At 42.2% G+C, this 25,587-nt stretch overlaps 1 protein-coding gene across 13 annotated transcripts in view; it reads right to left on the reverse strand.

The window, feature by feature from the left end:
* Positions 1-25,587, reverse strand: part of ERC2 (ELKS/RAB6-interacting/CAST family member 2) — a 923,107-nt gene that overhangs the window by 153,260 nt on the left and 744,260 nt on the right. For all 13 annotated transcript variants that reach the window (XM_043587674.1, XM_043587670.1, XM_043587678.1 and 10 more), the window contains one exon: positions 16,625-16,690. In XM_043587674.1, coding sequence (XP_043443609.1) covers positions 16,664-16,690 — 27 coding nt within the window. In that variant the 3' untranslated portion in view covers positions 16,625-16,663. The remainder of the gene's footprint in view (positions 1-16,624; positions 16,691-25,587) is intronic.

The following is a 25,587-nucleotide window of genomic DNA, read 5'->3' on the forward strand; positions in this document are numbered from 1 at the left end:
TCACTCCAGAGGAGACGCCAGGCTGTGTTAATTGCTTGCTGGGTGGTGGGGAGGAGGGGCGGGGTTACCATCTCCCCTTTGATCAGGAGGGAGAAGTAATGGTTTTACTTACATCCTGCTTTGTCTCTGCACAAGCTGAAAGCCTGAGGATCCATTTCAGGCTCTCTCTTTCTTCCTAGTATTCTGTTACTGCCTACATACCGCGGCCCAGGGCTTCAGGGGGGAAAACCAAACGCTCTTTGTGGTACACCCACATGACAGGCTTCAAAATGGAAACAATATTTAAGTTAAACCTGGAAGATCAAGTTTGCTGAAATCTTGCAACACAGGGAGCTTTTGAAAACTTCAGCAGCAGGTCTGTGTTTGATGGGGAGAGGCGAGCAGGGATGGAGAAGTAAGGCCCTGTTAACAGACGATGAATACACACAGAAATCAACATTTCCCTTTATTCCTGATAAATAGTGAGGATGATAACAATGCACCTAGACAGAACCCCTAGAATTTCAAGGTGTCTTGACAGCTACTCTCTTCTTCAGTCTGTGGAATAAATTTTTTAGGGAAGGGGTGAAGGTAGTCATCATTAGCCCCACAGGACAGAGAAGATGCAACCAAGTAAACAAGTTTTAAAAGTAAAACGAAACAAAACAAAACAGACACTTTCTGACTCCTAAAATAGTTCTTTATCCTGTTCTTAGAGGTTCATTTTTGGTCTCCCCAAACTACTCAGACTTCAATAATCCCTCCTGGGAGTTCAGAGCTACAAGAAACCTTAAAAAGATTCACAGAATCCTTGTATGGGTTGAATCACATGCCTTCAAAATTTGTATGTTTAAGCCTTCCCCTCCCCCCATAACTCAGAATGTGACTGTATTGGAAAATAGGGTCATTGCAGATAGAAGTGGTTAAGATGAGGACTTATTGGAACCCCAATTTAACATGGTTGGCATCCTTATAAAAAGGAGAATATTGGGCATAGACATACCCACTCAGGGAGACAGCTCTGTAAAGATCAAGGTGGAGGCCAGGTGATGCATCTCTAAGCCAAGGAATGCCACAGATTTCCAGCAAACGAACATAAGCTGAGGGAGAGTCATGGAAGAGATTCTGTGTCACAGCCCTCAGAAGGGACCAACCCTGCTGACCCCTTGATTTCTAGCTTCCAGAACTGTGGAACAATCAATTTCTGTTGTTTAAGCCACCCAGCTTGGGGTACTTTTTTACAGTAGCCCTGACAAACTAATATAAATCCTAAGTTGGAAAGTGCCACCTTGGCACTCATGCTGATGCCATGCACTGGGCAGAGGCTTCACGTGCATCATCTCAAAGCCTCCTCACATCAAATCTGGGAGGTAGGGACAAGCACTGAGGAAGCTGAGTCTCACAGAGGTTGAGCTCCTCAATCGAGATGACACAGCTAGCACATGGCCATGTTGGATCAACTGCTTGCTGCAGTCTGAGTCCAGATCCTTAACCACTAAACATCACAACCTTAAGTGAAGTGGCCAGGAAAACTGATTCACATCTAATAAGCCCTTTCAGTATGCATGACAGGCACTTTTAGGAACTCCTAACACACCATGAGGTAGAAATGAACATCGCCTATGTTTTGTAGAAAAAGAAGTGGAAACTATGAGGTTAAATGACTGGCCCAAGGTCACATAGCTCATCGGTGGTGGAGCTGAGGTTTGAACCAAGTCTCTGAACTTATTAGCAAGAGCCAAAAGAGCTCAGATTTGTGTGTTCCTTTCGACACCAACATCTTCGCCCTCTCATGTCACCATGCGGATGCCATCATCCTGTCTTTCCATGCACCACGCACACCCTGTCATTCCCTTTTTCTATATCTTAATACACGCACACATGGGCATTTTCAGAGAGTTAATTTCCCTTCCCTCCCTCCACATGAAAGCTCTGCTTCCTCCAAGTAGTGCAGAAGGTGGCTTCATGGCTGTCAAGTCTATGAAATTGCTTTAGCCTATGTTTAAACTCTGATAATGTTCTAAGTCAATTCCAGGAATTCTCCTGGGTCACCCATTTAGAGTGCATCTGGATGTAGAGCAGTGGTTCTCAGCCAAGGGCAATTTTGCCCCCACTGTGGGAACATCTGCAGTCTCTGGAGTCCTTTTTGGTTGTCACAGCAGGAGCACAGGGATGCTACTGGTACCTGGCAAGTAGAGACCAGGGATTCTGCTAAACATCCTACCTTGCACAGTTACACAACAAAGCAGTATCCAGCACCAAATGTTAATACTGCTGAGGGTGAGAATTCCTGCATAGAGTGTGTCCTCCAGAGACAAACTGCCCATGTGCAAATTCCAGCTCCACTGCTTATTCGTTCTGCAACCTGGGGAAATTTTCTTAACTTTCTAGGGTCTGGTGTTCTTATCTTCAAAATGAGACTAATAATAATAATACCCACATTCTGGGTTTGTTTGGGGAGAGGTAGGGTGCAATGAGTTAGTACATGACAATGTGTTAAGTCAAGTACCTGGCACACTGTAAGTACTCTGGATAGTCACCCTTATTATTTCCAAAGCTGGAATTTGGGTGTCTGACCACGGGGCTTCAGTAGCTGCTGCTCAAATGTACTATTCTATAATTTTAGCTGAGGTGGGCAGTGCTGGATTTATGAATGTGTGACTCGGGCACTTACCATATGCACAAATGAAAGGGCAAGCTGCGGTATAGAAGGAAGCTCCCTTGTTGCAAAAGTAAAATCAGGCAGAATAAATTATTTAGGGCATCCTCTCTGAAACCTTCAAAAGTATTCAGAAATTCCCTTTGGAATCTTCTCAAAGGTCTCCATTTATCTATGCAACTAGCATTTACATTACTTTGACAAGACGCCAGACACTACATGGTTTAATGGATTTAATCCTCAAAACAACTTCATGAGATGGGCCCTGCCTTCTCTTGTTCTTTTTAAACAAAACCACCTCTAAAGTATCAGAACCCAAGATCAATCACTGCCTCATTAAGTTTTCATTCAATATTATTGCTTTTCCTCTTACATTACGGCTATTATCTCCTGGTTGTCTCCCAACCTTCTCTGTAAGGATAGGAATTTTAGCAACATGACATAGGCTTTTGTGAGTTAGTTTGGGCACCTACCACCCTGTTTAACATACACAGTAAAGGTTTTCCCTGTCTGAAAGTTTCCTGCGAAACCTTTTCTAAACCAAAATGGTGTAAGGTAAAGAAGCAATTAACATTAATTTATACAGCAACTATTTTAGCCTTCCCAGACCCCCAAAATAACCTCTCTTAAGTTTTTCTGATACCTTAGGACACATGTTGCTAACAGATGCACAAAATAAATCAAGACAAAGCACAGGTGCTCACAGATCCAAGTCAAAGCGATGGCAGCCTGATGCTGGGGAGCTGAGTGTGGTTCCCAGAGAAGGGGCTGGGTGGGCAGCTCTCACTGCAAGGGATGTGTGCTGCCTCTATACAGGCTTGCTGCAAAACAAATGCTGAATGCTATTTTTGCTTTTCCTGCAAAAGCGAAAATACTTTTTACATTTCTTTTGCTTAGTGAAAACAGGTGGCAATGTAGGTCTTTTGCAAAAGCAAAGTGGTGAAATGCAAACTTTTGAAAAGTGGGGGATATTTGTATATATTATATATATAATTATTTGATTTCCCAACCATGAGTCAGATGTCCTGCAAACTTTTGGAACTTAACTCACCTGGGAAGAGACTTCAGTATGTGGTTTAAAGAGCTGGGTCTGAAGAGCCCCTTGCAATACGGTGGCTGGTGTGGTGGTGAATGACAGAGTAATGGGGTTCCAGCCTGGGCTCTCTACCTTCTAGCTGTGTGACCTCGGGGGTTTTTGTAAAGTGGGGCAACCTAAGATCTACATGTTGGGGTGGAAGCCTAAGTAGAGTTGCATGTGGACAAAAGAGACATTCAATAATGGCTGCTCTCCACCTCTGACCAAATTTGCCATCATCATGACTTGGATTCCATGGCTTATTTACCCCTTGCTCTACAAGATCAGTTAAATGACTATGACCCCACATTTCAATGTTATTGTATCACTGTCCTATTTCCTTTAATTCCTTTATGTGTTACCCCTTTCCGCCTCCAGCCCTGGTGTTCAGGCCATATCACACAGCCTTCTATGTCCAGCAACTGAATTGTATACGGTTATCTATTTCTACATGGAATTGGTGGCAATAGAGACCATGCAATGGGGAGCTGCCCGGTGCTAAACTTGCAGAGTCCTTGAATTCTTCTCATAAGCTACCACTGACAGATAATTGAGAACATAGTTTACTTGGGTAAAATCACTCAGGAAGAACAGGAGCCTCATTTGTGTAGTTTCTGTTATATTACACACAATAGGTACTTGATAAATATTTGTTGAACTCATTGCTGAACAGGTGAGCATTAGTTAAGTGCTACATAATGTGGTGTGTGGCGTTTTTCCTCCCAGTATCTTCTCTCATTTCTTTTCAAATAATCTGAATAATTTGTAGGCAGGAGCACGAGAGCTTAGTTGTTAATCTCATCAACAAAGAACCTTCCAAAGAGGAGACATTCCTTTGGCCTGGGTTGTTGGCATTTCAGATGTAATTACATTTTTCACCCTAAAATTTCCCAACAAGATTAAAAGTCACACACAAAGTCTCCTTAACGCTCTGCTCAGAAGTGTGCACAAGGAGCTCTGCCCACTTTTCACGGGATTTCTGAAAGATGCCAGCTGCTGGCAACCATGAAACACGAAACACAAAGGACTCCTAATCTTCTGGAACATACCCTACTTGCACAATTCTTGCAAGCCTCTCTAAGAACACTCCAAAGTCTGCAAGTATGTACTTGCTTTTCTGCAGGCAAAGAAGATGCAACATTGCCTTTCTCAACAAGCTGTTTCCAGTATTTCCTTTATCTATTCTGGATCAGCCAAGATAAGACAGTGCAAATATCTAGGGAAAAAGGCAATTTTAGCATTTTCTTTTTAATTTCCCTTGCTTTATGGCCTCTTTTGGAAAGTCTCCTGACTTCCCATCGTGGTGATATTTCTTGCAAAGGCTAAAAAGTTTTAATGTATCCTCTTCATGTATCTAATTCCAATTGGCTGTTCATTCTGCTAGTTTACTGAGACTGTGTATCGAAGGCTTTTGAATTTGCGGGTGCATATTTTTGTTGTTGCTGCTGAGACCATTTGCTTGACCCTAGGAAAGTTATGTCCAACCGTTCCAGCAAAGGGCTTTTGGTCTGAAGCATGAAGATCCCCAGAGACACTGGTTCTGTTTGCTCCTCTGGTATTGCATACAGATGCACAGCAGTCAGACTGCTGCCCAGCACCCAATGTGATTCAGGATACAACCAATGAGTAAACATTTAAATCTTTATAACACAGCACATACTTGATAAATAATTACAGAAATACTGACGCTGCAACACTGTAAGGGGTGATCAGCGAAGAAGACATCAGAGGAGGTGGCAGTGGGGAAACATTACGGTTATGGAAGAGGGGCTGGTATTTACTGAATGCTTATTATGTACCAGCACTGGGCTAGCGTTTTATACCACTGTCTCATTTGATCTTCATGAGAACTGCACAAGGGAGGAAAGTAAAACTGTAATTTCACCATTTTCCAGATGAGGACTCTGAGGCTCAGAGAGATTAAATAATGTGCCCCAGGCCACACAGCTGTTTAGGGGTAGAGCTCTGCCCCTGTTCCATGAACTCCTGTATGTGCTGGATGAACCCTGAACTCACGAAAAGGGGAAGAAAAAGAGGAGAAAGATGAGGTGAAAGAAGGTGAGACCAGAAGAAAGGGAAGAAGTGGCCAGTGAAGAAAAATCCTGAGGTGGAGAGGGAGAAAATGATGGAGCCCTTGCTGGCTGTATCACGATTCTCAGAAAGCAGGCCCACTTTCCCTTTCTCATGAGAGGGGCTGGGTGGGAGCTTGAGGACTGGAGCGGAGATTTGAAAGGGTCTGGAAAGGCCTGAAATGAAGAAACCTATTTAATTCTCTTTACTCCACAGTTTTGCTCACACTTATTTGAACATAAAGTGTTATTATTATAATTTTTAAAAATAGTGTCTGTTAACATCCACTACCATCAATGCTCTAAGGAAATCCTTATGGAATTACTACTACCAGGGAAGGAGCAGGTGACCAGGAGTCAACTTTCTTCCTTTGCAAAAGGGGCATAGTGCTACCTGCCTGCCACCCTCATAGAGCTGATGGGGAATCTGATGAAAATCAGGAGAGATGTTGGGGATTTCCTCTAAACTAGTAAGGGAGCTGTGTGAGTGAGAGGTGGGAAAAGAACTTGGAAGATGTTTCCAAGGATGGGCAGACCAGGCACAAAGCTGCCGGGCTACAGGTCTCTCCTTAGCCACTCTTGCCCTCAGTGTTTACTGGGAAAGTGACTGGCCCTGGGGGGAGATGGAGAGAGCCCATTTTTCCCTGGCCCTGGCCCACAGGGAGAGCCTCCTGGTTACACAAAGCTCCTGGAAAGCCTCTGTGGGTGGGAGTCCTGAGCCTCAGACCAGGTGTTCACATTCTTCCAGGAAGCATGGAAACGACTTAACAGTCTGGCCTCTGCAAAATGTTAATGAATTCATAATTTTTTAAGAAGAATAACATGGAGAAAATTCATCAGGCGCTTCTCAGCCCTGCACCCTCACACACTGTCAACCTCCTTATCTGACATACTGGATTTCACTGAGTCCTGAGCCTGTTGTATAAGAACGGACAAAGATTGCTCTTTGGCTCTAGAACACTTCCTCATTCTCCCTCTCTCCTTTCCACATTCCAAGAGTGGGGAGGACAACTCTTTTGTCGCCAATCATAGTGAAGGACCTGTGAGGCTGAATTCAGATCAGCTGGTGGAGGTGCGGTTACTAAAGCAAGCTGTAACCTCTCAGACCAAAACAGGCACGCTCCATTTCCTAGTGTGTCTTTATCTTTGGACAAAGGAGAGTAAAGGATTTCCTCTAACGTGATTTCATCGTGCTCCCAAGCTATTGCCCAGGCACCAGCAGATACAAGTCCAGAAAGTTAATTAAAGCATAAAGTAACCCACAACAGCAGCAAAAAGACCAACATGCAGAGCCTGGGTACAACCCAATGCCATGAGGCGGTGGGGAGACTCTCTTTTTCATCATGGAGGGGTTTTGATTTTCTTTGTTGTTGAGGGATTTGTATAGAAACTACTCTCAAATAATGCAGTTACATCAGAGATCAAGGTGTGCTGAAAGAAGAATGGATGCTGGAGGATCAGCAAGGTCACATGCTGACTCAGGGTGGCCACAGGCATCCGGGCTCCTGGGCTGACACCTTAGTGCTGAACAATGAAGCCTCACACACTGCCAAGAACAAATGCACCGGGCAGCATTCATTACTCTCACACCCTCCCCAGAGCTGCTGTGTGCCTTCCCCTCCCCGCAGGGGCTGTCCCAACTGCCCGGTGCAGAGAAGAAATCAAACTTGTAGACAGATGTCAATTTGTCAATATGGAAAGATGGTCATGTGACACTGAGTAAATAACAACAGTAGTCTTAGCTGCCTTTAAAGGCCCAAGGCAGCACCTAAAAGTGATGGAACAAGTACTCAAACTGGTCTGTGTGACTCTAGAGCCAAGGTACTTACCAACCACTTAGGACCAAAGGCTATGCAAAATTGGGAGTTATCCCCATCAAGTATAGGCTTACATGATCATATCTGTAAAGGAAAAGGTACCTAAAAATGGTACTTTCTCTGAATGAGGACTTTAAGAACTTCTTTTTTCCTGATTCTTCATTAAACTTTCTGAGTTTTCTATTATAAACATAAAAACTAAAAATGAGGAAAATGGCTTTAAGAAGCTCAGGTTTTCTGGTAAAAGTGATCTTTGTGATTTTTTTATTTCAGAGCCTCATTCTATGTTTCCCTCTGAAGGATGAAAGTACAATGTATTTAGCCATTTGGGCATTTGCCTTTTTATTCTGGGTCTAGCAGGTTTCTCTGAGAAATGATCTTTCAAACTGATTATAACAACCTCTCTTCTACATCTTTCTGAGAGCTCTGTTTGCCCCATTCTGCATATACAGTGACTAAGGAACTAAGGAAATGCTTAGGGACAGGCAGAATCCTGACTACCAATTCAGACATGACCGGAGGGACCTGACTTGTTTGGGCACACAGTGGCCAGGCTGACCCCCAGGCTGTGGAAAGCTCACGAAGGCTGAAAGAAATGGCAGAGCTCCTCCTTCTGCAGATTCAGCATCTCAGTGATTTTTGTCACCATGGGAACAGCCCTGTGAGCTAGCTGGCAAGTGTGGCCTGGTGTTTGAGAGTACTGGATCTGTATGGGACAGATAGGGGCAGCTTAAATCAGGGCCAGGCGAGATGGAAGTTCTCAGTTGTTGTATGCTGTGATTCTGAGCATTTGCATTACATTTGCTAGAAAATAAGGCTAGAGGGAATGGACATTACCATCACAAAGTGTCTGATGGACACATTCACGGGGAAGGTGCCTTTTGGCCACCCAGGTAAAATGGGTTTCATGAGCTCATCTGGTAAGCAAGTGGGTCAACATTTCTCCTGCAGGCAGCATGCTACTCTGGGGAAGGTATATAGGGAAAAGGCCTGAGGACAGAGTTAAGTCCCACCTGGGTGTGGCCAACAGCCTCCAGCCAATGGATGGCTCAATGGCCAGCTGGAAGGAATATAGACACTCTGGTTCATATATCTAATGGTGGTCATGAATATGCACCCTTGGTTTGGATGTTATCATCTCAGTTTTCCATTTTGTTGGGGCTATGGATATGGTTGAAAAGGGATGGGGCTTGGGTCCCTCACCCTGAACTACCAAGAAAATTCTGGTCCAGCTTGTTAACATTGCCTACCAACTGGATGGCTCCCCAAAGTAGGCCTCTGAGAAGTGTCTACTCTGGGTCCCCAAGTCTAGGAATGAGATGTATCAGTCTTCTCAAGCCCACATTTAATATTCCAAGAGAAATCCCTTATGCTTTGTCTGAAAATGCCATTCTGGCCATGTGTTTGAATGCTGACTCTTACTGGGAATTCTGGATCTACATCCAACATTAAATGGTGCCTTGACCTCATTTAGTTATTGTATTCTTGAAAAACTTCTTCCATATTCTTGGTAACATAGATGCTTCTCTGGAAAAGAGTGTATACAACATTATGATGTCCCAAGTGTAAGACACAACTTATGGGCAGGGTTGTCACCAACAGTGATGTATGTCTCTCTGGCACCTGCTGATTTCTGGACAGTGCTAACTGCCACTGGCACTTCTCTCCCTGCTCTCACCCATGGCTAGATTTCCTGATGTCCACTCAGTTTATTATTTTTCTTTTATCCTTCAGTTTTCCATAGTCCTCCCACCCATCGATATCTGTGTTTCAGATTAATTTTCACCAGATGTGAGCGTCTGGACTCTCCAAGATTTGTTACTTTCCCTCCATGTTCCTAACCTTCTTTGGGCCATTTGTGTGATTTCTCTGACCTCGCTAGTGTTTCCAACACCTCCCAAATTAGTGTCATCTGCAACTTTCCCTCACATGCTCTTCTCTCCCTTTTACAGATCATTAATAAAGAGGTTAAACAAGAGCAGACCAGCACTGTACTCTAGAGCAAATGACAAAGGGGTGGGAGAGGCTGGAGCACTCCCTGTGCGCCAGCCCTGGCACAGGAAGGATGTAGTGTAATGCAACAACACTGCACCAGACACCTCTTGCTTCTGGCCCACAGTCATTTATCACCACTGTTTGTTTATGATTTCTCAGCCAGATTTCAGGTCCTGAGAGTGTGGTCATATCCAAGCCAACATGCATTGCTTTGCCAGGTAACCTCACAAGTTCCAGAAAAACCCACAAGAACTTATTTACTGCTCTCAATTCTACTTAAAAGCTTCTACCCCAGCCCCCAAGTCCATCATGCTTGAGAGCAGAAAGAGGTGGACTGAGACATAATTACCCTCTTTTTTCTCTTCCAAGTCATCAGCTCATAGTCGTTTGTCAAATATTTGTTGACTTTTTATGTTATACACTCGACTTTTCTTTGAGCTGAGGAAGAAACCTTCCTCTAGAAATATGAACTAATCTAGAGTCTCCAGCAATCAAAACTCCCTTTGCTTATACCTGGGTGTCATTAAAATCAAAGGTAATGTAAGAGTATTTTTTAGGGTAAACATGCTTTAAGACCTGCTAGAAAATGTGCAGCTGGCTTGTATAGCTATGATCACAGGAATAGATTTCCCCTTTTGGTTTTCCTTTATTCTGTGTTTTCTCTTATCCCCCAAATCCACCCATCCCACAGTACCAACTACTTTCTTCAGTCAGCTTATAGAGTCTGCTCTTCCAAGCCTATTAGTAATAATAATAGTGATATTCTGATGAGGATTGTGCTCTCACCGTGCACCAGACATGGTCAGGTGTCTTACTTGCCTCATGTCAGGTAATACTAACCACAGCCTATGAGGTGTGCACAAACTTCCCCAAATGAGGAAATGGAGGGACGCAGAGAGAAGGACGCTTATCCAAGACCGCTCAGCCAAAGAGTGCTGGAAGAAGGACCCAAACCCAGTACCATCTAAATTCAGAGACCCCATTATGAGCCACCCCAACACATTGCCACCCAATCTCTCATAGATGAGTGGTTCTGCTTTCCTGGGTTACTGACCCCATGAGTATCTGTGGAGGATCACAGATGCTCTCCTTGGAAGATGTGCACATACCCAAAACCAAGTCTGTTAGCCATGTCAAGGGACTTGCAGATCCTTGGGGATTCATAAATATCAGCTTAAGAATCTGTATACTGATCTAAATTCCTCCAGGGTAGGTACTGTATTTTGTTCACTGCCTCAACACCAGTACTGAGATGAAGAAGTATTTTTTTATTGAATTATTGATTGCAAGAACTTTGGGCAAGACGTACAAGCTGTAGCTCTGAACAGCAGCTTTACAAGATATCTTCCAGACTAGCAGAGGAGGAGGGGGAGGATGAAGAGGAGGAAGATGAGGAGAAGGGGAGGAGAGGGAGAAGGAGAAGGAGAAGCAGAAAAAGAAAGTGGGGGAAGAGATAAGGCAAAAACATCACACTTTGCCCAGGAATGAATTCTGCACTGAAAGTAAGCAGAGCCTTTATCATGGTCGTTCTGAAACATCTCAAAACTACTTCTGGTTACATCTTATCTGAACTCCTGAAAACAAGTTATAGAAAGTTTCTTCTACTAGAAATAATACACTCAGAATGTTAAGATGGGAAACCTGTCCTCACGAGCAGGCAAAATCTCGCAAATGTACCTCAGCTAACAGAATTCTTGATGCCTGAGGATCTCAGGGGGGACTACAATCACCAGTGGCATTTCCTCCTATCTGTAGGTTCTTTTTATCCTTCTGCAACTTCAGGAGCTTGATTTTCTGTAGACCACTATGCCTCAAATGTCTCCCTATTATATGACTGCTGAGTTTTCTTTGCAATCTTTGATATTCAAGTTCTTCCCTTTTTTGAGAGTCAGAGGAGCTACAAACTCTTGAGGGTGGACTTCAGCTATTCTTTAAACTTGACAGTCTGCGTGTCACTGCAATGGGAGGCCAAAGATCCCCATGCTGATATGTAGGCAAATAGAAAAGAGGGAGGTCAAAAGTCTGCTTTTCCTCTGGCCTATCTGACTGGATGCCTAGGGAAAACAGAACAGAACAGGACTCCTACTCAGCCCCCCAACCTTCAACAATGGCCTGCCCCAGCTTTGACGCCCAAGGTAGAAATTTGGAGGTGTTCTCAATTTAGTTTTTTGTCTTACCTGTCCATCAAAGTCCTGCTGGCTTCCCTTCCTAGTCTCATCTCCAATTTATCCACTTGTCCCTGCTGGGTATCATCTCTTCCACTGCTCCCCTGGGTCAGCACCATCAAGTTCTCTCACAAATGATGGAAGAACCCCTACTTCTGCTCTTCCTGCCATGATAGTTCATCCTCTACACCACAGTCAGGCTTGTTCTACAGCATAAATTGAATCATGCCATGTTCCTGCTTAAGATCCTCTAATTTTCTTCTCATGTTTTCATTTTTCTTAGGCTAAAACCCAAACTCTCTACATTGGCCTAAAAAGGGTTTACCTTATCTGGCCCTTTCCCACCTCTTCATCTTCATCTCATTGTCTTAATTTTCTATCCTGGGTTACGGTTTCAAGCTCCTTCAGCCCAAAAAACCCTTTCTCACCCTCTGCCATTTGCATGCCTGCCTAGGACCACCTCCCAAACACACACCTTGGCACGGATGCCGCTGACTCTCCTCCTTTCAAGGCTTTGCATAAAACTCACTTCCTTGGAGACATGCTTGCTGAAATCCTTTCTGAAGTAGATTAACCAAGTAGCTTCCTAGTGTTAATTTCAATATCTTCCTGGTTTCCATCAAAGCAACAATCAAATGTATAAAGTTTCCATTCACATGTAATTCTTTGTGGTCTGTTTCCCTCAACTATATTGAAAGATCCACGGAGTAGCAGGCATATTTACTTTACTTATCATTGTTTTCTTAGCATATAACCAAGAATTTAACCATTTGATGAAAGAATGGATGACTATATGAAAATGACTGAATGGATAAATAAATGAAATAAAATGGCACAAGGAGGAGATGCATCTGATATCCAGCTATAGGAGACAGAGGTTGGTATCCCTGTACAAGAGGTATAAGGAAACCTCTACTTTGCAGAGAAAATGGAACATCAGTTATGAAAACTGAAAACCCAAGGCTCTTTCCACGACTTCTTTTCCAGCTACTGGATTTCTCTTGCCCCAGTACAAGCACAAACCTAGTGTTTAGACCTTTTGTACCAAGAGAAAACAAGAAGGATATAAACTTTCCAGCCATAATAAAATATCTCCTTCCTCATTCTTCCTGATAGGAGCCATGACAGGGAGTTCCACTGGCCTCTGAGCACTGCTTCTACGTGTAAAAAAACCCTGTCTTTGTGTCTAAGTGCTCTATGATTCACACTTGCACTCTGTATTCATACTTGCACTGTAACAGTGTCCATCTGCTGGTGGCACAGAACTACACTTCTTCATTTTGAACAGGATGCACCTACCAGCATCATGGCCCTTTGCCAAAACTTGTTAATGCCCACATCTGTATTTTTATGAATCAGGTCCTAAAAATTTACATATGTTTTCAATCTAAAAAGACTTCTTCCTTTCTCAGTGGTCTAAGAAATAAATGTGATCTTGTGTTCTATGTCTGCTCAATTATGAGAGTTCATAGTAAAAGCTCAAACATTCAAATGTCAAGGCAGGTGTGGCACTAGATCTCATAAGGTGCCTAGATTTGGTCCCTTGTTGCCCCACCTCATTGAATGTTTATGAAACAAAGGGCCTCTTGGAGGTCCAAGGAAAGTACTTCCATTCAGTAGAAATGAAGAGTTATTTGCTGACATAAATGATTGCCACATCAAGTGGATTTTCCTGAAGGAAAGTAACGAAGAATTAAGCAGCTGCTTTTTCTGTCTTGCAAAGCAAGATAGAAAATGCAGTAAGGGCTCCAGGAGCACATTTTTCACAATCAAAAGTAGGGGGCGAGAGGACAGTGATTGAACACACATTACAGGGATGCCCATGAGGGCAACAACTTGCTGGAAATGTGACCTATGGAGTCTCTGCAAGAAAACCACAAAATAAGGCAAGCCAAAGGTAAATTTTAGGCATAAGAAAAGTAGGAGTGGGGAGGAGCCAGCAGGGAGGGTAGAGAGAAGTTGGAGGCAGAATATAGGAATATATTTTGGATCCAAGCTGCACCAGTTACATAATTTGTACAACCCAGTGCAAAATAAAAAATGATTAAGAACGACAGTGACAGCAGAGCGTTAAAGCAAGAGTGGAGTCCTAAGGTTGGGGTTCTGTGGACTATATAGGTCACATGCTGATAAAGCTGGGCTGGAGGATGAGGTTTATAGGGGGAAAGCCTGACTCTAGGCACTGTTGAAACCCTTTAGAAAAGAAACTTTCTCCAGTTCACTTTGCTCTCAGAAAACACCACCCTTGAATGATCACAGTGAGACAAATAAATCATGCCTGGGCTAGTGTCTGGAAGTGGCAAAAAAAGGAGGAGCTGTCAGGGCTGTTAGGTTAATTCCAATTTGTTGTAATATTTGGAGCGACTTTTCCCAAATTATGATTCATTTCAGCACCAAACACCAGATCCAAGTCAGAAACTTCTGATGCTATTCTGAGCATATTACTGATGGCTAGTAAAATGACTTCTTGTAATATTTCTTTTATAAGGGCCATAAATCAAAATATTCAAAACAGTTAATTTTTAATGTGCCACTATTATCCGTCTTTAGTTATAAATTTAATGTCTCCTTAGGCCTCACAGATTGTAATATGACTCAAAACATGCAACGGCTGTTCGAAAATGGAAGGCTCCCCCAGTATCTCATTATTTAAATCCTTAAGATATGGTTTTAAAAGCCTGAGGATATCTGAGCAAACTTGTTTAAAGGAGTCATAAAGAAAGATAAGTAGTTTTCCTCAGAAGTCTATAAAATTTATTATAACATATTAAAGTAGGATTATATATTGACTAATTTTCAGAAGACATTTGTTTTCTGGGGTACATGGTGCTTGGGAAATTCATGAAAGAATAAAGGGGGTAGGGGCTTAACACTGTTGTCTCCATTTGCCTTGAGCAAAGCAAGGTTTTCTATGAGCCTTGGCCCCAGTTCCACCCTGAGGATGACAACTTGGGTCCTATCTTAGGGGATGGCAGGGTGGATGTCATGAATCTTGTGAAAGAGCAATAAAATCTTTACTATTCAGGAGGAGACACAAATACAGCCCAGCACCCCAGCACTTATGATGGTGGAAGAAAGAGCTTCATGGAAGAGCCCCAAGTAGGACTTACTCTTTCTTCTCAAGGCCACCCCAAACTCATAGAACCTTCCTTTGCCTACCTGTTCCATGCATGCTGTGGGCAGGTTTCACACGTTTGCTTTTTAACCTTGTAAAACCTTTATTCCTTATTTAATGTTATTGTAGGTCAGTTGACACATGCATTAACTTTCTGCGTAAGTAAATGTGATGTTTCCCTTAAAGTTTTTCCTACATAGGGAGAGAGTCTTTAAGATAGGACCTTAGGAATTTTTCTGGTTTCCCCACCTCTTCACACTGACAAGCTTCCCTCTGGAAACACTCTGTATCTGGAAGAGTTAATTCCAGTGCTGTTTTCCCCTTTACCCAGGAAAGCAGGAAGAGGAGAGATAGATAGTCTGATGTGACCAAGAAACAGATTCTACTGGCAGCAAATGGATCCAGGAGGTGTTACATCTTTACTATGCAGAAAGATGTTGTATTTGAAAATCTGCCACCGTGTATTCCCACACAGCACCAGAGAGAGCCATCTGAATCACCGGTGGGACCTGCAACAGGTTTAACTAAGCAGTGAAACACACCAACAAAACTGTCACTTATGGGCAAAACATAAACAATACCAGTTATTGTTTTAAAATTTGCCTGAAGCACCACTACCATGTAATATGAAGGCAAGACTTGGGAAAGGGCATATCTGCTAAGTTATCCCCCCAAACTGCCTCTCTAATCACAGACATTTGTGACATTTCACATTTGTCCCAGAAAAAGAACCACGTATTGAGTTCTTTTTGACCATACAAAATCACCTTGGCACACAACTGACCACATTCCTTGTTCTGAACAAAATGTCATATACAGTATCATCAGTTCAACAGCATATTCTATGGAACCATAGGTATTCAACTCTGGGGAGTTAATGACTTGTTAAACAACCTGCAGTATCCTGCAGAGGTGTGATTCGTGGCAGCAAGGCTCTAGGATTCAATGTTCCATTTATAACCATGTGGCAATTACATGTGCCACTGTTCACTTATAATGCAGATAATACAGAAATAAAAGGTAGGTTGTTAATGGCTAAAAATCATCCTTTAAAAGAGCAGACCCTCTGAAAAAAAATGCAATGTGCAAAATTTATAATTTACAAGTTCCATAGAAGCACAATTGTAAAAAAAAAAAAAAAAAAGCAACAGATATAAGGCCACTAACCTGCCAATACTGAGATTTCTATTCTAATTCATTTAAAGAGATACAGTTACCCATTCACCATCACTATGCCTTGATCCTTGTGTTTTCTTCAAAACTGCCATAGAAGAGATAGTACAATCCATCAAATGGGCTTCTTAGAGATGACAGTTTCAGCTCCATGAAGGTATACAGTTTTATTTTCCTTGCCAAACATGTGACAGAACCAGGACATGAGAGTCACAACACCACACTGGTATATCTGGTAAAAGCAAGCAGTTGGCTGAAAACCGCTACTGGAGAATAGTGACAATTTCTGAGTCCACAATCATGCCTTAAAAAGTGTGTCTAAATCCTAGCAAGGGCATAGTTTATGTCTTAAATAACACAGAAACATTTGAATCGTGCTCAACCCGGCCCCAACACGGCAGAGCAATAATGTGGTTGTGGGGAGGGGTAGTAGGAAGGAGGGGTCTCTTGGGGGTGGTCACAGAACACAGAAGCAGGGCACAGTCACAAACATCAGCGAACACAATTGAACACACATACAATACAACACCAGAATGCAATTTTTAAAAGAAAAATGATATAAAAGATGGTTTCTCACCCCTCAAAACAAAACTGGAACTTTGGTTTACAGGCCCGGCTATGCCCATATGCCCTCCTCGTCATCCTGTGGCCGGCCCGGGTAGGGAGGTGCACGGAGAGGAGGGGAGCACCGGAATGAAAGAAGAGAAGGTTAGTTACACCGTGATGCACTGGAAAGGCACACTGATCTTCACTTTGTTTTTTAATCTTAAAGAGTGAGGAAAAAAAAATCTATAGTAACTTAAGTTCCACATCACTGACTTGTCAAATACATAACTCAGTTTTGTATCTATGGCAACCCCCACACAAAACATTCCACCCACCCAGCTCTGACTCTGTGTCAAGATTGGATTAGAAGATTAAAATTAGTCTACATTAGCAGATGATTATATTTTTGGAAAGCATGCAATCTGAATTGCATATGCCTAAGGAGTAGATTAAACCTTTTAAGTAAGCAGAGAAGTAATTACAGTAATCAAATACCCTTAATTTCTCTTAAGCTTAGAGTATCAATAAAGGCTGAAGAAGAATTAAAAAAAAAAAAACTCCATCTCCTTGGGTGGAACAAACTTTTGTAGCATGCAATAATTCACGTTGGTTATTTCACAAAGGCTCAAACATGCTGTGATCTTCTTGATTTGTCAGGTTCTGTTTGCTCTCAGCATAAAAGAGGATGTACACGCCATGGAATGATTATACATTTGCATGGAATGATTATACATTTGCAATCAAATAAGTTTCAAAGAGAAGAGAGTAAACTTTCAATTCAGTAGAATGCTTGTAGAAAGAGAGTTTTGTTTAACTTAAGAATTGTGCTCAACTATGGATAAACTGAAACTTATTTGGTCTGAATTCTTGTTGTTGAAAATGTTTCCAGAATGGCTCTGGCCACTTTCCTCACTTAGTGAAGTGGCCAATAGGCAGAAAAATTGAATCTTTGGAGACAGAGGTAAATCTACCATTCCAAGGTATGTTTTGAACAAGAATTCTCACTTTTTACTGCAGGACTGAAACAAAGTGTAGAAGACTGAGTGGTTCATATCTTGGTCTCACACATAATTTGGGAGCTGTGTCCTTTAATAAATCCCCAATGAAATCAGGTTTTGCCATGATTTGCTTCTTTGTTTTGAAAACTAGGAACAGGAAAAAAAATAACTTGGATCATTTTCTCACCATTTGGACTCTTATTGCATAAGTTGTTGTAATATTTGTTTGAATCATATAAAAATGCCAATATTTCACCATTTTTGACCTAAAAAAACAGCAATATAGTTCAGTCTAATCTTGCCAACAGGCTAAGGTGATTTTCATCAACTCAAACATTCAGATCTGTGGCCTTTGAAGTGAGTTTTCATATAATTTGTTTTCTTTGTATTTCTATGTATTTTATTTTATGCATTTAAAAATATTCTGAGAAGAGGGCCAGGGTTTACCAGATTCCCAAGGGGATCTATGTCCCATAAAGGGTTAACAATCCCTGACTGATTTGAGTCTATCAAGTGATTTGCACACAGTCTGAATTGGACAACTCAGTGTGAACTTGCACTGACAGTTTAGATAGGGATATTCTGGCAAAAAAAAGTAAGGTACAACTGATCATTATAGCTAGGTCTTCTCTTGTAAAATTTATCTGTGCTTATTAATCACTACACAATCTAGCAATTGCTCCTGGCAATAAACTTCTCTTTTCCCTACATAACTTGAGAAATACTATTTTTATATTCATTAAACTTCCTCCCGGTTCCGGTAGAAAAGCAAAGTTGATGTCCCTTTTTATGCTAATGAAGAAGGAAAGTCAAGTCAAGGGACCCCCAGGCATCCACAAATGGGTTTCAAGGGGTCTAGCCACTCCTTGAAATTCAAAGAAGAATGTTGTGGGTATGTGTGTAAGTATATTTCTCTGGATGGAAGCCCTAGCATTCATTATAACATTTTTGAGCCCCAAAGTCACTGCCATATGGAAACTCTAGGCACAGAGCGATGCTATGATTTGTCAGTCACAAAACAAAATAGGAGGTTTCCCTAAAACGCAGCCCACAGCCCCTGTTGACCGCTTAGTCTAAATGACTGTAAAATCACTTTCCTTGCAGGGAAGTTTATTTCATTTTGCATTTAAAACCCCAAACATGTATACATTTAGTTTGTTTCAAATCCATTCATGGAGGGTTTTACATTTTAAAGAAGAAAGAAAAAAGGAAAGCCACTGCCACCAAAATCTACCACTATTTTCTTAACAGTGAAATGTGGTCTAATGCAAATCACTTTTAGCAAATTAAATATATTAAAAAGTGGTAATTAATTATGATTGAAACAGACAGGAGTTGTAGGTTGAAAATATACACTGCCAATATCACTACTGTGCCTCGTCCACCATAGGAATAAAAAGGAGCTCCCAGATGTCCAGGGTTATTAAAAACCAGATGTTGAGATCGACGTCTTGTATGCTGGTGAATAAAGTAAAGAAATATGACAGTCCAATATAAACTTTGCTAACATTTAACATGGCAGAAATGTGGATAAATTCCTTTAGTGAACTCAGAATATTATGCATTTTTTTTCAGGTTTTTTTGTTTTTAAAGTTGAAAGTTTTTAACTGAAAATAGAAGGGGAGGTGGTGGCCATTTCTGGTCTCTCTAATCTTCAAAGCTTAAACATGAATTGACCCTAATCACCAAGTGATCTGGGTCAGAGTGAGTGTCCGCTCGGGGAATAAAAAACAAAAATGCAGGAGCTAATCAGAGGGGGAGCTCCAAGTATTTCCAAACGTTCACAGCTGTCTGACTCCTGCACTGCCTACATCTTTGTATGCAAATATTAATTTGTTCAGCAACCTTACTGCACAGAAATGTAAATTTGGGAGCCAAAAAATAAGAAACAGATAAATGTCACTTGAACCCTAACTTCATGCCAAGTTATTTAGAAATTCTTGGGACTTTCAAAATGCATCTATCAGGTCTGGGACAGTCTGTTTCCTTGTTTCTCTGTTTCCAAATCTACTTCGCATTGGCTTTTCTGGATGTCGCCTGGTGTTTGCTCCCTCGCGTGTCCTTCTTGAGTGATTGCTATGCCAGGAGCTGCCAAAATATCTGGATGGGAAGAAAGCCTCTATTCCATCAGTCCTCTGTGTACTTTTTTCCACAGCATCTGGGGATGGGAATATCCAAGGTGGGCTACAGACCAGAGCACAGTGACCATAAAACACAGCAAATTTGGAAGAGCTGGGAGGCTTAGCTATCAAATAACCTCAGGATGAATCTATAGCTCCAGAGATTATATGGGGTCTCGATGGAAATCCTGCAGTACCAGATGCTGGGCCCTAATGGGATTCTCTAAATACTAAGATAAAACAAAATTCCTCACTGGATGGGCCGCTCACAGGGCTATGTTGATGACAAGATCTAAGGACAAAGGAACGAGCCATCATTGACAAGACAGGTGACTTCCTTTTGCTGGGGGTGGGGAGGCATTTGTTAGCCCCAACAAAGAAGCTCTGGGAAGGAACTCTATAATATGACATGATAAATGGCCCAGTGTAAACTTTTAGTTGGTCTCTATTTTCAAGTATTGGCTACAACCAGCAGGCAAGCCCTAGCTTATCACTGAATAGTTTTTCAAAAACACCTGCAATTAGAATTAACAGTTAGCTTTTTTTCTTGAAATTGGAGGACTAGGTCCCTAAAGGGGACCTTACTGTCACACCTGTCCTAACTGAAAATGAGAGTAAAATTATGGAAACATCACTTTTAAATCAGCCCACTGCCTCTGTGAGAATTCATCTAGCTGTCTCTGCCAGAAAGTTCACCTTGGCTCTCTTGAGGGAAGGGATGCAAACAGATTGTCCTGATTCTAACAGGGTCTGGTGTATACAGTCACCAGACCTATCCCTACCCTACTTCAGTACATGCCTTCTCTGAACTTTCTGGAAACATCAAGCCCAAGGATTCTGCAAACTTTGGCTGCACAAGTCCTGGAAGCAGGACTAGAGTATGGGATTTATGATGTGCCCTGTGTCTGGGTTCAACCAAAGCAACTCTTCTTGGCATTTCCAACTATGGGCTTGGCCAGAGCCAGGGAAGACAAACACATGTGTAAAGGAAACCTATGGGTATGAATCTGGAAAACAGGGACACCTAGCCTTGTCAGAGCACTAGTAAGTTTACTCTCAGGGTCAAGTCCATATCTTCTCTCTGGAGACCTTCCATCCATGCCTCTCACCTTCCTTGCCTATGGATGGATGTCTCTATTCAGGTGATGAGGTCAGGAATGCCTGTAAACTCTTACATGATCTGTATTTGTTATAGCCTGTATCTGTTACCTTTGCAGACCCCAAAGAAGAAGACAGTCCTATCTAGGTTCAGATACCTTCTTTGTGCCCTGTTACAATATAAATGTTAGCTTATTTCCGACCTGGACTAGAAATGAGCCCGCAGGTATTAGCACCTGTGCAAGGTTTGAGCAAGGCCGCTTTCTGTGTTTCTTCACTGAGTCTCCCCACAGCCCCATGACACAGGCTTGGGGAGGCTTCATGCAGATATGGAAAGGAAGTCTCAGGAAAAAAGATCAGGTAGCTCACCACAGGACACCTGGCTAGGAGCTGTGGTGCCAGGGTCAAATTCCAGTCTGTCTGACTACAAAGGTATACCCTTCTGACATGTGAACTCTGAAGCCACAGAAAGAAGAACTCATGTTGACCCCAAAGCCATTTGTTGGTTCTGCTTTTCTCAGCTCTGAAGTACTTTGGACTTTGTACTGCCCTCTTTGCGAGCTATTGAAGGTCCTGGTTGGAGTGGGATGGCACAACTTAGATATGGTCTCTCTGGTTCTTCAAAGAAAGAGAACCTCACATGCACACAGTACCTGTCCCTTAAATGGGCTTATATTAGCAGCACCCCAACAAATTTCAAGGTCCCTAAGGGGAAAAGGAGAGCCTTCACTCACTTCATATGGCCTCACAATGTCTCAGATGTGGGAATTTAACAAATTATTTCCAAATGAGTAAGTATATAGGATCAGTTTCTTTCTTTTCTGAATGACTCAACTCCTCTGAGACAGAAGGCTGCCTAGATTCCAGAGTTCCTTAGAGTTGCCAAGATTGTGTTTACTTGTTTCTCCTAAGAATGGCTCCTTCCTCCTTTGCACTACACCAGCCACTTTCCTGGTTTATTCTTCCAACCCCAGTTGGTGAAAGCTGACTGTCACTGGCTGAGCAGGAACTTGACAGGAGAGGTTAGTACTTTAAAAGACACACCAGGGTATTCCTCAAGGGTGAGGCAGAGACTAGAAGCCTGTGCTGTCTGGGGTGGTTCTTCTCAGCAAGTTCAACTCACAGGGATACCCTAAGGAGGGCAACCATCTGAGTCCTTTGCTAAGTCATCAAAAAACATTACAGAATTTGGCGAGGGGCAGTGGTTGGCTTTCTCCTTCACTTCTAAAGAAGTATCTTCAGGCATTTTCTTGATTTGGCGGGGGAGGGGGGAGGCTTCATTGTGGGGCAACCTGAAGAAACTAGTTTTCTATTTCCTTCAAGCAAAAGTAATTCTGACAAATCAGTCTTTTGTACATGGCACCAGATCTCTCAGCTGAAAGATGCAAGATACCCAGCTGTAGATGGAAATACTGGAAGGCTCTACGTTGGCCAACAATATTGTTTCAGAGCCCAAAGTCAACATCTGTTAAAAGCTGAGCCACTGCCAGATAGTCATAAAAAGGGGTGAGGGTGGAGACAGGCTTTATATTTGCTCCCTCATCCATCAGTCATTAACACTTGGCTTTGTTAAATACAGTGAAAACTGTGTTTTTAACACGATTCTGGTTCTGCTATTTTCTGGCTAGTGGGCAACCAAATCCCCTAGTTTCTTGACTCGTCATTTCTTCAGCTGCCTCAAAAAGAAAATGGGATCATATCCTGACCCTGACACTTCACAGGGTGCCGACTGAATTAAATTGGAGAATGTAAATTAAACCACTCTGTAGATGTTACAAATATATACGAATATAACTAGGCACACCATCCCTGTTGTTAGCATTTGATAAGCTTACTACTGTTGCAACAAATTATTTGACATTGCATTAAGGCCAAAGGCCAAAGGGTAGGTGTGAAAAGGACCTGATAGTGTATAAAACCATCCGTACACATTTTAGCATCTCAGGGGGTGTTCACAGCTGGAGGCTAATCAGATCATTCATTCATATAGGGATGCTGAAACAATTTTTAAAGTGCTATTGTTGTATAAGTAAGGTAGTTTTCAGAATGTGTGTGTGTGCCCTATAAGTTAAAAAGATGTTTCCAATTCTCCTTCCTCTGCTGTTCCCTTATCTTCAGGGTGCTGCAAGTGCCTGGTGTGTGTAAGTCAAACGTGATCCTTATGACATCAGTTCAAGAAAAAAAGAGAAGCAATGGTGTTTAGCAACAGAAAATGGATTTCCCGGCTTCCAGACATTTCAAGGTTGGCCACCTCCTTTCAATGGGGGAGCCTAAGGGCTGCCTCTTAGACAAATGTGACTGGATTAAAGCAGCAAGTTGAAAAGGAATCAACCCTCCAATGTTGCCAAGATGAGTTACATCTACAAGCTGGGGAGTGCAGGCTGTGTCTGAAAACCCCTGTTGACTCAAAGGATACTGCAACAAATCTTTTAATGAAACCCTAATACTGCAAACAAGATTTAAAACTAAGAGGAATCAGTAAAAGGGGGGACGAAAACTTTACCCCAAATAGAGTAAGACTGAAATCTTCCACAGGCTCAAATCTTCTGTAAGGAAAAATCCTTTTCTAACAAGAGGATCCTGCCGCATTAAGCAGCTCTGCCTTTTTCCCAGGCGTGAAGACGCTGTCTGGCAAGGTTTACCAAATCGTGCCCTCATGTGCTTACATGTCAGGAATTAACATCACACCCAGATTAAAGAGCATTGGTGACAACCTGCTCATCTGCAAAGCTAGCTTCCCAGGGGCTGTCACCCTGCCTCCCTTGCTCTCCTGTGGCTTGTGATGGTTGGGTGAGCTCACAACTGCTGGAGGAGGAAGGAGCCGTTAAATGCTCTCCCAGCAATGGTGCAGAGGTTTGTCCTCATGTCCCTTTTTACCTGTGGCCTCACAGAGACCCTGGCAGGGTCATTCTAGAGCTTCTGCTCTTAAAAACAAGCAAACACATAAGCCACCACCTTTATGTCCCAATGGTGAGAAACCACACATTCCTCCTGACTTGTGTTTCAGTAGCTTTGGGGATTTTTCATTGTCTTTGAGGGATAAAGAAAAAAGTGACATCTGAGCCATCTTTCTATTTCATCTACTTGAAAAAACCTGTTGGGTTTTAAACAGCATCTTCCAATCCACTGGTGATAAAAGGAGTACCAGCAAAGAGGCAAATAATCACAAGAAAAAAAAGAATTTGTGAAAAAAAATATGTGTGGTGGTGGATGCTGACTAAACTTACTGTGCTAATCACTTCACAATACATACCTATATCAAATCATTATGTTATACACCCCAAACAAATATAATGTTAAATGTGTTATACCTCAGTTTTTAATTTCTAAAAAGAAAAGAGACAAGTGGCTCACAAAATTTATTTCAAAATGCATCCCAGGGTATCTTTGGCTCTGTGATGGGACCAGCCCAAGAGTGGGAATGGCTGAAATCTCTGAACCCTTCTCCCAACCAATAAACATCAGCCCAACAAGAGTCTTCTTCATAGGGTTTTGAATTTGAAGGCTTCATCCCTAGATGAAACCAAAACCCAACACTTTGTCCAAGAAGTGGGCCATGAAATTAGGTCTGCAAAGTAAAAAACCTGATTGTTTCTTATTCAGACTGGCTTCAGGTATACTAACTTGAATGGGAAACCAATAATAAAAACCTAAGATATGTAACTTTTCTTATTAGGTTACTGTCAAGGGGAACTCAAAATTTCTACTTTTCTCCATTGTTCTGTAACTATACTTTAGTAAGCTCTGATACATGGTAGTTAATTTTTCTTCTATGTAGGAAACATGAAAACCTATTTACACACACGTATATATGTATATATAATGTAGATTCAAACATGTACTCAGGGGAAGTTAGGGAGAGAAATTTCTAGTTAAACATGATCTTGAGAAATTCTTCCATATGTGGAAAAGTCCTTAGTTCGTCTGACATATAGCGATACATACATATATACACACAGGACACTATGTATACATTTATCCCACATTCATTTAACCTCAAAACATAAAATAAATTCTTTTTTTCCTCCCTAAGCAAGAGCTAGGAATAACAACTCTATATACAGAATCCATCTTCGGAGGGCAACAGAGTAAGTTAAACCCCTTGTCTGTTTGTTAGAATTCAAAGGGCTGCACTTTGGCTAATCTGTTGGTGAAAGTACAAGGCAAAAGCAGGGGCATCAATCACAAACCCCATCCACCATTTCCCAGAGAGGGGCTGTGGGCAAGGGGGGAATCCAAGGGCCTTGCGTTGGCTTTCTGAGAAGTAATAGGGCCTGGGGAGGGGCTGCCGTGACAGCTTCATTCTCCTGGTGGACAATGAGACTCCACCAACTCCTTATTGACCAAACATGAAATGCAGGCCTCTGGGACGAGGAGGCACTGGAGGAGGGGGAGAGCAGAGGGCTTTTACCACACATGTCTGGGGCTAAGAAATACCTGGGATTTAGAAATGTTGTCACTGGCCTCTGGCCACTACCCTCAATGAGGACCTAACTGTAGGGATGGTTAGCAATTCCTACATGAAGGCTCTGCAGGACACTGACTAATTCTATCTGAGAGCAGGTACCCAAGGCTCAGGTGTGTGCAGCATGGACAGAGGTGGGAGGACAGGAGGGCAAGAATGCTATTTTTATTTTGAACTAACTCTACCTTATGGCTTTTTTGTCTGTAAGAAGAGGGAAGAGGGGAGATGTTTGGAGACAAGAAATCTCAAAATCAAGGTAGCAAGGGTTATAGCCTCTGTGAAGCAGAGTACAGGTGCAGTCAACATGGGTGGG

The sequence above is a fragment of the Prionailurus bengalensis genome, chromosome A2, assembly GCF_016509475.1.
Source record: "Prionailurus bengalensis isolate Pbe53 chromosome A2, Fcat_Pben_1.1_paternal_pri, whole genome shotgun sequence".
Classification (NCBI taxonomy): domain Eukaryota; kingdom Metazoa; phylum Chordata; class Mammalia; order Carnivora; family Felidae; genus Prionailurus; species Prionailurus bengalensis.